Source organism: Panthera onca, chromosome A2 (assembly GCF_046562875.1).
Source record: "Panthera onca isolate mPanOnc1 chromosome A2, mPanOnc1 haplotype 2, whole genome shotgun sequence".
In the NCBI taxonomy this organism is placed as follows: Eukaryota; Metazoa; Chordata; class Mammalia; order Carnivora; family Felidae; genus Panthera; species Panthera onca.
In genome coordinates this window covers 95,638,239-95,656,549 of record NC_138340.1, presented here as the reverse complement: position 1 = coordinate 95,656,549, position 18,311 = coordinate 95,638,239, and the positions used below count along the sequence as shown (strand labels likewise).

General features: G+C 36.8%; 1 protein-coding gene across 2 annotated transcripts in view; it reads right to left on the bottom strand.

Moving 5' to 3' along the window:
• Positions 1-18,311, bottom strand: part of ANKIB1 (ankyrin repeat and IBR domain containing 1) — a 142,502-nt gene that overhangs the window by 60,907 nt on the left and 63,284 nt on the right. For both annotated transcript variants that reach the window (XM_060632433.3, XM_060632431.3), the window contains exon 4: positions 8,896-9,078. In XM_060632433.3, the coding sequence (XP_060488416.1) occupies positions 8,896-9,078 (183 nt within the window). The remainder of the gene's footprint in view (positions 1-8,895; positions 9,079-18,311) is intronic.

Genomic DNA, 18,311 nt, shown 5'->3' with positions numbered 1-18,311 from the left:
TAGTCTCCCCTGCAAAACCTCATTGGTGGGGGAATGTGTGTTCCAAGACCCCCCACCATTGATCTGTGAAAACATGGATAGTACTGAACCCTACATATACTGTTTTTTTTCCTAGATATACATACCTATGATAAAGTTTAATTTATAAATTAGACATAATAAGAGATTAACATCAATAAAAAAGAACAATTGTAATACACTGTAATAGTGGTACGAATGTGGCTTCTCTCTCAAAATATGTTAATGGACTGTGCTCACACTTCTTGTGATGGTGTGAGATAGTTAAATAACTGCGTGATGAGATCAAGAGAGGTAAATAACATAAGCATTATGATACAGTGTTAGGCTACTACTGACCTTCTGAGGATATGTCAGAAGGAAGATCATTTGCTCTGGATTGTAGTTGACTGCAGGTAAATGAAACCTCAGAGACAAGGGGTGAGGGATTATATAAAAGTAAAATAATCTGTGACATGTTTTCCCCATTACATTTCCCTAACTCTCCCCATCCTTGCCTATGGAAATCACTATCATGAATTTGACATATGGTTGTCATAACATTATGGCATAACATTATATCACTAGGCAATTTCCTTTTATTTTCACTCAATATTGTTATTATTAATATTGATACACATGTATTCAAATCTTTTTTTATTATAAAATTTTTTTTAATGTTTATTTATTTTTGAGAGAGAGAGACAGAGCACAAGCAGGGGAGGGGCAGAGAGAGAGAGAGGGAGACACAGAAACCAAAGCAGGCTCCAGGCTCTGAGCTGTCAGCAAAGAGCCTGACGTGGGGCTCAAACTCACAAACCCTGAGATCATGACCTGAGCCGAAGTTGGACACTTAACTGACTGAGCCACCCAGGCGCCCCCATGTATTTCAATTCTTTAAACAGTTGTAACCAGATTACTACAGTAAACATAGACTAAAGGCCATAGCTTAAAAAGCAGTAGAAATTCCAAAGAACTAAGAATGTATTTTGGCAGCATGTATCACAGTCTCTAGAGAATTCTGGTTAATTAGCAAACCTCATCCATTTTAGCTGATTTACAGATATTTTAGAATAATATATTACCTTTATTTCTTGCTTCATTTTTTTGGTATCATGGAAACCATTTTACCAAGTCTTACTTAACCTCCTATGACTGCGATTCAATAGGGATAATTTTTCTCAGTTGACATGATAAACTTTCCTGATCCTTACAATCCCAACTATCATGTATAGTTTGCTTTTAAACTAATTTATGAACCACATTTTCCCCTGCAAAAACTTAAGAAATCCTTTTATGGTTAAATTTATTGTATTCACTCCAGTATAGAAGTTACACACTATGTAGAACATTACTTCTAAAAAATATATTCCAAGTTTATACTTGGGATTCCAGGTACCTTTCCTGCCTCAGCAATGAGAATGGATATTTCTCTCTCTCTCTCTCTCTCTCTCTCTCTCTCTCTCTCTCTCGTTTTTTTAGAAGAAGAGAGTGTGTGTGCATGATCAGAGGAGGGGCAGAGAGAGAGAGAGAGAGAAATTCCAAGCAGGTTCCACGCTCAGTGTGGAGCCCGATGTGGGGCTCAATCCCATGACCCTGGGATCATGACCTGAGCATGACCCTGGGATCATGACCTGAGCAGAAACCATTGGATGCTCAACTGATTGAGCCACCCAGACACCCCAAGATTAGGTACCATTCTGCTTTCATTTATGTAATCCAAATAAATTTTGAGTACATGTATATTAAAAAAGAGAGACTATAAAGCAATCTGCATATATTAAGTTTAAAAAACGCATAGTTTTAAACTTAAAAATGTTACATTGGAAGAAAAATAGTTCTTGAAGGACAAAGATATACTGCCTTCATGGGCATGTGACATATTCACTCTGAATCTCTGCAACAGAACTATAATTAGGTCATGTGAAGCATTTCAATACATTGCTCAGTCCCAAGTGGGCACTAGCCCTCTCTTCTGCAAGAAGAATGAAAATGAAGGTGCCTTTCTCTTTCTTGTTGCAAAGATAAACTGCTTCTATTTTCAGATTAAACACAATCTAGCAATAACCTTCAAAGCAGTCAGTACTGATACATAGAAAGAAAACGGAAACTAATTTAAAAAGGAAGACAGTGAATAAAAGTACCTCTTTTGCATCAATGCATACTTTGCTACCAAAATACCACTGAAGAAACGCGAAACAGCCCAACATACAAACTGTACCCCTTTGATATAAAGTATAAAGTGACAGTTATCTTCAAAAACTGTTTCAGAAAAAAACTATGACAAAGGATTTATGAAAGAAGAAATTTGTTTTTATGTTTTTCCACAATGAAAACAGCTTCCCCTTGACTATATAGGTAAAACATGCTTGTTGTTAAAAATGAAAAAAAAAAGGGGGGGGTACTTATTTACTCAATTATATTGGTAATTGTTAAAATTTTAGAAGATGTGAAAGGCACTCAGGGAAAAAAGAGTATTTCCAATTTCTCTTAATATCAATCTCTCATTACCTGATCCATGAGCCTAGCCTGGAGGAGAAAGGGTAAAGAACAGCTAAAGAAAGTCTTTAGAATTCTAGGACCCTTCCCTTTGTTTTAGTTTCCTTGCTCCTTACTCAGCTGTTCTCCCCTGGGATTAAGACAAGGTCTACCCTGATCTGTACTTTGACCTAAGAGGAAGGCAGCTGCTCTTGCACAGTAGGTTAAACCAGCTAAGGCAATGTCCATCATACGGGTTCCATGCCAGAAAAACAGCCTGAGCCTTCCTGGGTTAGAAGACCTAGAGAGGAATTGGGAGAGGGGATTCTTCAGATGGCTTTCATAGCAACATATTGCTCAGTTTTCCCTTCATTTACTACATGTAGCCACACAAGCTACTCCTACAGAGCCTGACCCCTACCAGGCCCAATACCCACTAGTTTCTTTGTTCTGCCTTTCCAGATTTATATAAATTAAATACAGTCTTCCCAGCTATCACTCCAACACAACACCTTGTTTTTATGCTCCTATAGCAATTAGCACTCTCACAAACTGTGTTCATTTACTTTTTAAGCTTATTTGTGTGCATCTCTATCGATGCTGGAATATAAGCACCTAGAGGGCAGGGGTTTATCTTTGTTCCTCAATGTATCTCCAAGCTCCTAAAACAGTGTCTGGCAGAGTAGTCCCTCTGCCAGTTTTGTTGAATGTCCCTCAACAGTTTTGTTGAATGATGGGATGAAGAAGTAGATTTTATTCATTTGTAAACTAATCTGAAGGAAAGAACTTAATTAAAATGTGTCAAGAAGAAATTACAGAGATATAATATTATACACTGTTCAGATCATTAATTGAATCAAGAAACTTAGCTAGAAAAAACACTTCACCTTGGAACAGGAATCTTTTAAACTACCTAATTATATAGTTTAATACAACCACATAGTGGGTTGTATAAAACTATTAGCATAGGCAGAATAATCCAAACACTGGTCAGGGTCAAAGTAGAAAGTATAAAAATGAATTCTGAAGAAAGCAATTTTGTTTGGTTTTATTTTTATCTTTTTTTTTAAGTTTATTTATTTTGAGAGAGACAAAGAGAGAGAGTGTGTGCATGTAGGCACGAGGGAGGGGCAGAGAGAGAGAGGAAGAGAGAGAATCCCAAGCAGGCTCCTCGCTGTCAGCACGGAGCCTGATGTGGGGTTTGATCATGCAGGGCTTGATCTCACTAGCTGTGAGAAGATGACGTGAGCTGAAACCAAGACTTGGACACTTAACCGACTGAACCACCAAAGCATCCTGGTTTTATTTTTAAAATTGTTATGAGGGGTGCCTGGGTGGCTTGGTTGGTTAAGCGTCCGACTTCGGCTCAGGTCACGATCTCACGGTCCGTGAGTTCGAGCCCCACGTCGGGCTCTGTGCTGACAGCTCAGAGCCTGGAGCCTGCTTCTGATTCTGTGTCTCCCTCTCTCTCTGACCCTCCCCCATTCATGCTCTGTTTCTCTCTGTCTCAAAAATAAATAAACGTTAAAAAAAAAAATTAAAAAAAAAAAATAAAATAAAATTGTTATGAAACACACATTACTTAAAGTTAACAATTTTAAAATGTATATTTCAGTGGCCTTAATACATTCAATAATGTTGTACAACTACCACATACATCTAATTCCCAAAATTCTCATCACCCCAAAAGAAAACCTCATACCCATTAAAGTAGTCACTCCCTAGTCCTTCCTCCTCTTCGGCCCTGGCAAACACTAGTGTGCTTTCTGTCTCTATGGATTTACCTATTCTGTATATTTCATATAAGTGGAGCTATTTAATATGTGACCTTTTGTGTCTGCCTCCTTTCACATAGCATGATGTTTCTGAGATTGATCCATATTGTAGAATGTATTAGTACTTCTTTCCTTTTTGTGACTAATATTCCATTGTATATGTATGTATACCTCACGATTTATCCATTCATCTGTTGATAGAGATTTGGTCTTCAACGTTTGGTTATTGTGAATAGTGCTGCTATAAACATTTGTGTATAGGTATTTGTTTGTGAACGTATTGTTTTTAAACATTATAAAATATCAGACAAAACGATCCTAATAAGGATTAAAAACAAAACTAGAAAACTAAAAAAAAACTGGGGCATATGATTACAATATTAACATTAAACAAATTCAGAAGCCACGGAGTAAGAAAAATTTACATCTCTGAATATCCTAAATGAAAACAGAAAAATACACAAACTTTTCTTGGAAAGCATTAAGAACACACAAACCATCCAAAGAAAAAAACTCAAATGAACAATCAATTTACAGAATAGTCAAGTAAAAAAATTCAAACAGGTACCATTTGTCTAAACTAGCAAAAATAAAAACACTGATAATATGTAATGCTAGCAGAAATATGTGGAAAAGAATTCTCTAACATGCTACTAGAAGAAAATAAACTGATATAATCTTTTAGGACAGTCTAACAACATCTATTAAACTATAAAATATGTACATCTCATGATCCATCAAACCAATTTCTACAAATTTATAGGGAATATACTTTTAAAATATGTATATAAATGCAGTAACAATGATATATGATGACCATGATTATAACAGCATACATTTAGATAAAACATATAATGATTCAGGCAATGTTCTAAGTATTTACATGTATTAACTCATTTAAGCATCACTACAATTCTATGAAGTAGGGACCATTATTATCTCCATTTTAAGGAAGAAGAAACTGAAGCAGAGGAATAACTACTTAAGGCCACATAGTATGTCACTCATAGGACTAAAATATGAATCCAGTCAGCATGGCTTCAGATCCATGTTTCAAACCACAATAATGACACAACTAGATAAAAATATATATGAAATAGATAAATATTCACTTTAGCCTATTTTTAATATCAATAATATCTAAATTATTTAAATATTCATCAATAGGTAAGTGGTTAAAATGTGTAGATCATATTCTGATTTAGGAAAGATGGTCACGATATATTGCTAAGTTGAAAAAATATTTTAGAGTTGTGGAGGATGTGGAGAAAAAGAAACTCTCATGCAACTGTTTGTGGGAATGTAAATTGGTATAGCTACTGTGGAAAATAGCATGGATGTTCCTCAAAAAATTAAAAATAGAAATACTGTATTACCGAGTAGTTCCACTACTAAAGAACTCAAAAACACTAATTTGAAAAGATATATGCACCCCTATGTTTATTACAGCATTATTTACAATAGTCAAGATACGGAAGCAATCTAAGCATCCAGTGATAGATGAATGGGTAAAGATGTGGTGTATACACACATACCTGATGGAATATCACTAAGCTGTACAAAAAGGATGAGATCTTGACATGTGCAACAACTGGATGGACATACAGGGTATTATGGCTAAGTGAAATAAGTCAGATAGAGACAAACAAATATATGATTTTACTTAAACATGGAACCTAAGAAAAACGAATGAATAAAAAAAAAAAGCAGAAACAGACACATACGTACAGAGAACTAATGGTTGCTAGAGGGAGGGATGGTGAAGGGATGGGCAAAATGGGTGAAGGGGAGTGTGAGAAACGGGCTTCCAATTATGGAATAAATAAGTCATGGGAATAAAAGGTACACATTAATTTATTAGGGAATAAAATTAATGGTATTGTAATAGCATTGTATGGTGATATATGGTAGCTATATATTTGTGGTGACCACTGTATACCATATGAACTTGTTGAATTTTGTACAACTGAAACGAATGTAACACTATGTGCCAACTATACTTAAATTAAAAAAAAATTTTTACAGAAAAAAAATATTGTAGCAGAACTCAATGACCTTCCTTTTGCAATAAAAATTCTATGTTATACGTTTGTTTATATCATATGTATGTTTCTTAAACAAGACATACACACAAGAAATTGTTACCACTGTGGGGTAGAGTCAGGAAGGATGAAATTTTTTACATTTTTCAGCAATAAATACTCATTATAAATTTTAAGAAATGCATGAAAATAGAAAAATGATAATAGTAAAAAAACTTATCCATACCATAATTAGCATTTTGGCATACTTCAATTTCAATATATACTAGTCTTTTCTATATAATGAGTATCAAACTGTTATGTAACTTTTTGTTAACTTAATAGTTTATTATAGTTACATTAAATTCATTTAGATCTTAAGTCCATTGATAATGAATACTATTATTTTTCTGATTTAATTATAAGTTAAGATAGTATCTTTGATAAAAAGCCTAAATATAGTCATAAATGTTTTTCAGTTTAATCACATTATTTTTAGAATATTACTGTTTAAATATTTTCTTCTGACTAAATTACATTAATTATTACAGTAATAGTATGTATATATGTATGTATGACTCAAGATGATAGATTATGAAAAGACAGACAGTATAGCAAATAGAGATGCTTCGGCTTGAAGTCCAAAGAATCGGTTTAGCTCACTTTGATCCTGGTAGGTTATTCAACTATTTTCTGGTTTATCTTCCTCATTTAAAAAAAGAAGGGGGGCATAACAGTTACTCAAGCTTACTGTGTGAATTTAACTACCATGTGAAAGTGTTTAGGACATTGGCCTCTCTTTCTATGTGTGACTTAACCTGAAAAAGCATTCCGATAAAATAACCTAATTTAAGAGACACAAAGGGTAAAAAAATATAAATTTCGTAATTCCAAGAAACTCAGTTCCTTTGGTAATCTGGAATACTGAAGCTCAAAATACTTAAGAAATACCATCTATGGATGTTCACTGTATAAGCAGTGTGTCAGACACTGAAAATACTCTGTTGAATAAGGCAGTTATGATTCTGGCCCTCATAGAGTTGACAATCTAATAGGAAAGAAGGGGAAAAAAAAGAATAAATACATAAACAAAATCATTACAGCATGTGATGAGTGTTATAAAAAGTAGGGTGTTATGGTAAAGAATAATGGAAGGAGAGGGACCTATTTGGGAAAGAATAGTCCAAGATTGCCTCTCTGAAGAACTACTGAGTCAGCCAAAAGAAAAACTGGGAGAAGATTTCTGATATAGAAAAGAGCAAATGCAAAAACCTTACTGTAGTCTAGGTATTATAATTAGAGCAAAATATGCTGGGAAGAAAGGTTTGAGATGATGTTGGGATAGGTAGTAGTGAGACCATAAGGTTTTATATCTGAGAGAATAGTTTGGATTTTATTGCAAGTACAATGAAAAGTCACTAAGTAATTTAAGAGATTTATATAATCTAATTTAAGTTTTAAAATGTCTTTCCAGCTTATGTGTACAAAATGGATTCTAGGGGGACCAAAACAGTAGGAAGGAGGTCAGTTAGGAAACTGTTACAGTACCTCAGATGAGAGGTTCGGGTGGAGAGGGCCTGGGGAGGTAGGAGTAGAGACTAGGAGGAGTAAATGGATCTAGGTTATACTCTTGGAGGTAAAATTGACAACATTCTCAGATTGTTTGGATATAAGGACAAATGAGGAACTGAAACGCTTGCCCATTTATGTTTAAGCAATTCAGTGGAGGGAGGTAATGTTTATTGAAACAAGAAAGACTTAAAGGAAAACCAAAGAACAATGTCCCTGAAGCTAAGGGAAGAATGCTTCACTAAGAAGGGAGTGGTCAATTGTGTCAAGTGCTGCAGAGGAATTCAAGTAAGAGTGGGAGAGAACAGTACCCACTGGATTTGGCAAAATGGCAACTCTTGATATCCATGACAAATGCACTTCCAACAAAATAGAAAGGAGGAAAGTCACGCTGCAAGAGGCTCAGAGATATGGGGCTACAACTGAAGGGGGAGAGGGAAAAAAGTGGTCAATGGAGTGACTGTTTTGCTGTTTTTGTTTTGTTTTGTTTTTAAGATAAAAGTTAGCAAAGCATGTTTGTTGATAAGAGCAACCTAGAAGACAGGAAGGACTGAGGAACAGGAGGACTGCAGTTTTAGAACAGTAGAAATGGTTAGGAGTTCATATTACACATTAGCATCTCTACTTAAATATAAGTAAACATATTTTAGAGGACAGTTACCACCTCCAGGTTTTCTAGATGTATTTTTATACTTATGGCTATAGAAAATTTTTTTTTTAATGTTTATTTATTTTTGACAGGGAGAGAGAGACAGAGCATGAGCGGGGGAGGGGCAAAGAGAGAGGGAGATACAGAATGCAAAGCAGGCTCCAGGCTCTGAGCAGTCAGCACAGAGCCCAACATGGGGCTCGAACCCACAGACCACGAGATTATGACCTGAGCCGAAGTCAGACACTCAACCAACTGAGCCACCCAGGTGCCCCTACTTATGGCTATACAGATGAAATGGTGTTAAGCATATTGCAGAGAAGACCACACAAACTGGATTTTAAAGTAAAAAATAAAATTTAATATAAAATCCATATCATTTATTTAAAAAAAAAAAACACCTTACCTCTCGTTTGTCTAACGCAGCATATTCAGCTTCTATTTCTTCAGCTTCAGGATCTCGTGAGAATACCATTTGTGATTCCAGATTGAGGGCCAAATCTTTGTGGTGCTGCTTTTCAGCACAATCACAAGGAGTATCTTTATTCTCATTCTCAGCAAACAAGTCTCCTCCGTGTTTTACTAAAAGCTAAAAAAGATTTTTTCAAAAACTTGCAACCACAGATTTAAACAGGTTACTTCATGCTACGTATTTGAAAAAATTAACAATATAATGAAGTGTAACAAAAATACAACAGTATGTACTTGAAATAACAATAAAAATTTAGATACCAGTGACTTTTTAAAAAAATATTTTTAATGTTTAGTTATTTTTGATAGAGAAACAGAGTGCGAGCAGGGGAGGGGCAGAGAGAGAGAGAGAGAGAGAGAGAGAGAGAGAGAGAGAGAGAGAGACAGACGCAGAATCAGAAGCAGGCTCCAGGCTCCAAGCTGTCAGCACAGAGCCCGATGTGGGGCTCAAACTCACAGACCACGAGCTCATTACCTGAGCTGAAGTTGGACACTCAACCCACTGAGCCACCCAGGTGTCCCAATACCAGTGACTTCTGATTTTAAAATGGTAATTCTTGTTTATTAGCATTTAAAAAAAATGTTTACTTTTGTGTGTGTGAGAGAAAGAGAGAAAGGGAGGAGACAGAGACTGGGTGGGGAAGGGGCAGAGAGAGAGAGAGAGAGAGCGAGCAAGAGAGAGGGAGACAGAATCTGAAGCAGGCAGAAAATCCGAAGCAGGCTCTGCTGTCAGCGTAAGAGCTTGATGCAGGGCTCGAACCCATAAACCATGAAATCATGACCTGAACTGAAACCAAGAGTAAGACACTTAACTGACTAAGCCACCCAGGAGACCCAAACAATCTTTCAATTTTTAAAAAATATTTTATTATTTTTAAGAGAGACAGTGCGAGCAGGGGTGAGGCAGAGAGAGGGGAGACACAGAATCCAAAGCAGCTCCAGGCTCTGAGCCGTCAGCACAGAGCCCAGAACGGGGTCCGAACCCACAAGCTGTGAGATCATGACCTGAGCCAAAGTCAGACGCTCAACCAACTGAGCCACCCAGGTACCCCTACAATCTTTCAATTTTTAAAGGTAGGATTTCATTCCAAGAAATCTCACCTTAAAAATACATGGAAAAGGGCACCTGGGTGGCTCAGTCAGTTGAGTATCCAACTTTGGCTCAGGTCATGATCTCACAGTTTGTGAGTCTGAGCCCTACATCAGACTCACTGTTGTCAGCGCAGAACCTGTTTCAGATCCTCTGCCCCCTCTCTCTGCCCCTCCCTAGCTTGCTCTCTCTCAAAAAAAAATACACATTGGGGCGCCTGGGTGGCTCGGTCGGTTAAGCGTCCAACTTTGGCTCAGGTCATGATCTCATGGTTCGAGCCCCGCGTCGGGCTCTGTGCTGACCGCTCAGAGCCTGGAGCCTGTATCAGATTCTGTGTCTCCCTCTCTCTCTGCCCCTCCCCTGTTCATGCTCTGTCTCTCTGTCTCAAAAATAAATAAACGTTAAAAATAAATAAATAAATAAATAAATAAATAAATAAATAAATAAATACACATAAAAAAATACATGTAATAGTGGCTTATTTATTACTATTGAGGTTTCTGACAGTTTTGCAGAAGTTAAATATGTTGTTACTAGAGGCTATAGGTTCAAATTTCCCCATTATGTCTACAGAAACGTTAGGAAGGACATTATGCAATGAGGACCAAAATCTAGGACGCAATCTACCCTAAAGGACAGCCTGACAATTAGTCATGGAGCTGATTCTTTTATAGAATTCAGTCATGATCATAATAACATAGTAACGGCCACCATTTATTGAGTGTCTTCTAAGTTCCAAGCCTGATGTTAAGTAATTCAAGTACACATTCTTATTTAATATTAACAACCCCAAGGATATTATAATGTCTCAGAAAAGTTAGGTAACTTGACCAAAGTTACCCACCTGGCAAGCAAGAGAACTGGGATTCAGACAAAAGTTTGACCAATTTCTTATAACCATAATTGGATATTGTACAGACACACAGAACAGGCTGATCACATAAATTAAAAGAAGTCAAATACATCCTGGGTCCACCATCAAGTTCTACCTAGATCTTCCTTATGATCTAAAAGTGAATAGTGTTTAGTTTTTATGGCATTTCATAAAAAAGGTAGCTTCTTCCCATTTTCTTCCATATAATTTTACCTTCTCTCCCTACAACAAACATTCAGATCTTCCTATAAAGTTTCTTTATTGCTTTTGGAACTGGAATCCTTATGATTCCTCTATAGCCATCCCAAGAGGCCTGAGAACACAAAGGACTTATATCAATGCCGGGCCTGAAAGCTATGGGCTAACTTGACAAGCCCAATGGATATGACCTTCAGTTTCTTGCTCTAGGCTGAAGGTATACCTCAGAGCTAAAATGGTTTAAAAAAATTGTTTTTAATTGTTAAAAACAAGCATAGAAATAAATCAGGAAGAATACAGCTTATGGCCACAAAGCTTAAAGTATTTACTCTTTACATCTGGCCCTTCAAAAAAAATTGTTAAGCATATCTCTAAGCAGTCACTGCTGTAGCCACCTTGTAGAGCCTGCTATTTAGCACCTAGAACCTTCCTAGTCAAAGTATCAACTGGGAGTTTGTTAGAAATGCTGAATCTCAGCCTTAACTACCCAAATCCCTTCCACTCCAGTCCTCTGAATCAGAATCTGATTCTGATGTCCAAAAGATTCTTAAGCACATAAAAGTCTGATAAGCAGTGACCCTAGACTATCACCTATGTGTCTGTGGAAATGGATGTATTTACATTTTATAATATACTCAATACTGGGGACTTGTAGTAAGTCCAGAGACTTATCATACCTATAGTACAGTCTATTACTATTTTTTAGCCTTTCTGCTTCACAGGGTACCCAATCCTAACAATTAACTATTTGCTTCTGATTGCTATTGCACTAAGAGAGCCGACTTTATTTTCTGTTTTTATATTCAGAGTAGTCGGAAAATGATTTCTAAAATGAACACTGGGAAAGCTTTCAAAGCCATGATGTATGTGATTTACTTTCACAACAGATATTACCACAGAAGAGATTTAAATATTAGCCAATAAGATAAATCATCTTTAACTTAATGCCCCAGTCCTTAACAAAAGCAAAGACAACAAAATTTAAGAGGTTACGCCATTCCAGAATACTGCTGTGGGGAACCTTCTTAAGAGGATATACTGGAGTGTAGAGTGCATTCCTTGGGGTTAAAAAAAAATGGGGAGGGGGGTGGCACCTGGGTGGCTCAGTTAGTTAAGCGTCCAACTTCGGCTCAGGTCACGATGTCAAGGTTCTTGGGTTTAAGTCCTGGTCAGGCTCTGTGCTGACAGCTCAGAACCTGGAGCCTGCTTTGGATTCTGTGTCTCCCTCTCTCTGCCCCTCACCTGCTTGCACTGTCTCTCTCAAAATAAATCAATATTAAAAAAATTTTTTTTAATTAAAAAAATGGGTGTGTGAAGAGGGAATGTGTGAGAAGCCATCGTTGAGAATCACTGCTGAACATATTTAGAACTTGGATAAGATTTCTTGCCTTCATTGGTAATCTATCTTCAAAAGGGGTCCCCAAATGACTGGAGTGGAGGCAAGGGGACTACAAAGAACTATATCTCATTGCTGCAATTGGCACCTGTAGAGAAATTCGTAATCGGTGATAAAATGTAGGGTCCATTTTTGTAGCCATTTGTTTTGGCAAGTTAAGTCAGCATGTATGTACCTTTGGTATAGAAGCTAGTTAATAGCAGTACTGCTTGACACTGGAGCAGTACTTAAACAGTATTCCAGCTTGGGGTGCCTGGGTGGCCCAGTTGGTTAAGCGTCCGACTTCAACTCAGGTCATGATCTTGCGGTTTGTGAGTTCAAGCCCCACGTTAGGCTCTGTGCTGACAGCTCAGAGCTGGAGCCTGCTTCAGATTCTGTGTCTCCTTCTCTCTGAGCCCCTCCCCCACTCATGCGCATGCGCCCTTTCTCTCAAAAATAAACAAACATTAAAAAATTTTTTTTAAAAAGTTATTTCAGCTTGCTGACATTTGGGGCATCAGGTTGGGAACACCAATAAGTGAAAGATGTTTTAGGTAGGGATATCCATGAAATCGATGCTGCAAAAAGTCAGATGTTCTGCTTTTACACAGTAAGGGAGTTACTTGGGGTTCTGAACAGGTAGTTTTTGTTTTTTTTTTAATTATTATTTTTTATTTATTTTTTTTGAACAGGTAGTTTTTAATCACCTTCCTTACTCTCAAAGCAAGGAGGACTGAATACTTTATTCAAACGTGATTTTTAGTCTATTTTATACACTTGGTAGTACTTGAAATGTTCTACCTTAAAAGAAACATCTGATTATTACTATGTCAACACCTCTGTTCATCTATTTTGCCTTCCTTTCTGTTTATAACCTCAAAGGGAGAGGGGTAGGGCAGCCCCTAGCATTCAAGACAAATCCCTCCCCAACCCTTTGACCCATAATCTAAGTGGCTGGTAACTCAGGACAAGTCAATTGACTTAAGTCTTAGTATACACAAATCCATGGGTAAAATGAGGTTTATACAATCTTGAGAAAAGATGTTTAAAAAAAGGTAATTGTTAAAGTCTGTTCTGGTTGAAAATTACCATTTCATCATCTCTATTTCCTGTATGACCTTGAGCAGTCCATTACCCCTCTATCTTCCCTCTACAACTTTTTATTGGCTCCTGGTACAGGCGTTCTTTATCTTAATTTTGTTATCCATCTAGTTACTTTCCCAATGTGTTCCTTTCTTTCCCGGCCACATTTCTCAAATTAGTGACTGACACCCACTGTCTCTCCACTTCCCCAGCAAATGACTCAATTACTCCCAGCAATGACTTTTACCCTGATCATTTCACTAAAACAGTATTTCTGAAAATCGTAAGTACTCTCAAATTCAACAGCCATTCTTGGTTTTCTAATAGCTTTACCTCTTTGCGGCATGTCACATGACTGATTATCTTCTACCCTTGAAATTCTCTTGGCACCCTTGACAGTGTTATCTCAGTTCTTTTCTCTGCTTTTTCTTTTTGCTTCATAGGCCACCTCTTTTTTTCACTCCCTTTAAATGCAGGTATTCTCCAAATTGATGCTGTGACTTTAACTCTGTAATTTTGTCTATAAGTTAAAGTCTTTTCCTTAGGCTACTCATCTATACCTTGTTTTTAGTTTTTGACTCTATGCAGATGACACTTAATTCTAAATCTATATTCTTTACTCCCAAACAACTAGTCCTAATTTTCAATAACCTGAATACCATTTCATGTAGCTAATCCAGGACCTCAATATCCATCCTTCTAAATGAAAACTCAATTCGGTATTTGAACAAATTCCTTTACCTCATCTTACTTTTTTAATGTCTGTTAATTGATAGCAGGCTTCAAAGTAATCCAGGCTCAAAACCATACTCATTCTACTTAAAAATAATTTGCTTTACTCTAATTATAAGTATGACAGCAGATTGTTATAGAAAATGTGGAAAATCAAATCATTCAAAGAGAGCTTAACATTAACATTTTAAAGTCTCCATCTTTTTTTTAAGGCACAGATTTTACTTTTTTAAGTAAGCTCTAGGCCCAATGTGGGACTTGAACTCCCAATCCTGAGATCAAGAATCAGGCAGGTGCCCCTAAAGCTTCCATCATATTTAACCCTTAGTCTCCCACACTTTCTTGTATCAATTGACCAAGTCACCAAATGCTACCAGGTCTTCACAATGTCCCTTGCATCTGCCTCATTCTTTCATTTCTAATACGACCACACAAATCCAGGCTTTTTTTCAGTTCATACCAGAATTAGTGCAGTAATTTAGCTCCTATCACTCTCTTTAGTACACTGGTTTTCAACCTTGGCTGCCCACTGGAACCATCTGGAGAAGTTCAAATACTAGTGTCTACGCCCCCACCTCAGAAATTACAATTTTATTGATCAGAGATAGGGTCTACACTATGGGATTTTTTTGCATGCAGCCATGTTTACAACTACTGTTCCAGCACAAAGGCTTTCAAACTGTTTAAGAATCATCTGGGTAGCCTGATAGTCATATTAGGGGGAAATGGGGTGGGGTGGGATGGGGATAAGATATATGCACTTTTTTACAAGAAGCGTTATGATTCCACTATAGGTGTCTCACTGACTATCCTCTATGCCAGGACTTCTGAAACCTTAATGTGAATACGAGTCACCTTGGTATCTGGTTAAACTACAGATTCAGATTTGTTTGGTCTGGAGTGAGGCCTAAGATTCTGCATTTCCAACAGGTTTCCAAATAACGCCAGTGCCAGTCTGAGGACCACTGTTTGTGTGGCAAGGCATCAAGAAACACTGCTTTACAAGTATCCCATTCAAATCTATTCTACACAACAACCATTAGGCTAATCTTAACCATATTTGCTTTCATAATAGCACTTCTCTGATCAAAAATTTTCAGTGGCTCAACTTTCTAGAAATCTCAAATTCTTGGCCTTGGCATTTAGTATTTTCTACTTGGTATGGCCTCTATCTTTATTTTAAGTCATCTGTCTTATCATTCTTCTGCAAAATGCTTTAATCTGCCTATGTCTGAGACCTGGAACAGTGCTTCTCAAACTCTGACATGTAAACAAATAACCAGCAGAACTTGCTTAAAATATTCTTGGGAGTTTACCCCGAGAGATTCTGATTTGGAAATGTGGAGACCTGGTGGGGCCAAGATTTTGTGTTTATAACAAGCTCCCAGTAATAGCTGATGCTACAGGTCCGAGGGGCACACTTTTAAGTATCCTCCAAATACTAATATCTTACCCACTCAAATTATACTACTACCAATGAATTCTTCCAGGATAAGTAAAATTAAAATGGTCTTTCTCTTCAATGCCTTTAACATTTACTGCCCAAATAATTAATATAGCCCTTAGCAAAGAAACATTTGGAGGTAGAAATGAGATCACAATTTTCTTTTCAACGTTTTTTTTTTTTTTTAATTTATTTTTGGGACAGAGAGAGACAGAGCATGAACGGGGGAGGGGCAGAGAGAGAGGGAGACACAGAATCGGAAACAGGCTCCAGGCTCCGAGCCATCAGCCCAGAGCCTGATGCGGGGCTCGAACTCACGGACCGGACCGCGAGATCGTGACCTGGCTGAAGTCGGACGCTCAACCGACTGCGCCACCCAGGCGCCCCGAGATCACAATTTTCTTGATTAAATATTAGAAAACTGAGGCTCAGATAGGCAGTTACTCAGTTGCTGAGCTGGGACTACAATTTCTGTATTCTTTTGAGTTTTAAAACTCCAGGTGCTAAAAAACACAATATAATTAAATAAAACTCTTCAGTTTGACCTGTGAATGGTTTTTATGACTTTCCAATGAAGTGTGAAATGCTCTGATAGCTGCCAAAGTGTCAAATAGGCCTTATGGCTGTAAAGAGAAAAGTGATTTACCACCTTTGGTTTTCTAGTGACCTCTATTTGATCTAACAATAAGCATCCATACTTAAAGCTTTGAATAAGCAAGTAGGACAGGGGTGCACAGGAAATACCCAAGATAATGCTCATTTAAAAACACACTTTTCACAAAGAATGAAGCACTATCAAAACCAATAACCTCTGCACATCAACCATTTATCGAATGACTATGACAGGAAAAACACTAATACAAATAAAATGAGGCTTAATGACTAGGCTGACTCTTAGGGAAGTCTGCCAAGAGGAGAAAGATCACTGGGCTTTTAATTGGGGCATGCTAATAGAACTAACCCATCATTCCTCTCCAAAGCCCATCTCTATTCCAAAGAAATAGAAAAACAAAAACTCAGCAACTAAGAAAAAATGCATTATTCACTGTATTAAATAAATTCTTTTAAGATTTATATTTTATTGGAGTTCCATTTTTGGGTACTGGGTATCCATTACATAGTATTTTAAAAATTATTTGTATAATTAAAGCATATAGGACTTGCTACACATTGAAAGTGTGTTATTTTATATATTTAAAATAAGCTTGTGAAGTGTGAAGTCATCTTTGCTTCCCTTTTCCAATTCTGTGCATAATATAGGGGTCGAAGGCAAAACCGTCTGTGAGCCAAATTCAGCCTGTTGTCTGTTCCTATACAGTCCATGAACTAGAAACTGTTCTTACATTTTTAAATGGTTGAATGAAAAATCAAAAGAATATTTCATTATATGTGGAAATCATAAGAAAGTCAAGTGGGAGTGTCCATAAACAAAGTTTTACCGAACACTGCCATGCTCATTTGTTTACATATTGTCTATGGCTGCTTTCAGGCTACAATGGCTGAGTTGAGCAGTTGCCTAAAATATTTACTATTTGGCTTTCACAGAAAAAAAGTTTGCTGACCCCTGGAAAAATTCTTTGAAATATAAAAAAATTAGAATTAGAGGGGCTTCATTTATCATTTGTCCTTATATATGTTTAACATACAAGCATTTTCAACTTTCAAACAATTGCAGCCCACTCCTCTTTGTGTTACTTTTATCTCCTAAATGAGTTTGAATCATTTGTGAAACTCCAGATTTTCCTACTTAACGAAGTTTTGATAAATACACCAAAGTGAGGATTCAATATAAGCACCTGGTTACAGAGTAGTCAACAGAGATTAAAAAGGAGGCTGGCCAAAAGAGAAAAGGAAGAGCTCTATTCTGCAAATGAGTGGCATGAGTTTGATGCAAAAAAACAAAAACAAAACCAAAAACCAGTACAAGGTAAATTCAGGTATCAAGATTAGATATAGGGATAATGATGGCATCACTAATAGAAGGCAGTCATGAGGAGGAGCTAGAGGGTAGAAACGACTAAGTACAGTTTTTGAAATGTTGAATTTGACAGACTCTTGGAATATCAATACAAGGAAGTCAACTCAGCAGCAGTGTAGCAGGAGAACTACACACTCGGTTGCGGTATCTTATATAGAGCCACTGATACCGCCACACTTGGAAGTTCCCAGAAGAACCCTATGATTGAGTTTTTTCTTATGTTGCGTGTGTGTGTGTTTTGTACCTTTAGCTTACTATGCAACACAATTATTACAAGGAGAAGGGGAAGTTTTAAAGTTAATCTTTCATTTTTATGGTTTGAAATAATGAGCCAAAAAAAAAAAATAAAGAAAAACGAATCTTTTTAATTATTAAATGTACATAAGAAATTATCACCTGATGAGTTCATCAACTCTGTCTTTAAATAAACATAGAAAAACATTTTAAAGAATTAGAGAAGGTATATTTTCACAGAAATGAGTAAAAAAAAAAAACAAAACCAAAGCTTGGCCTTAACTATGCAATAAAATAATCAATTTAGCCTTAAAGGCTATACACTGAAAATGGGGTCTATTTT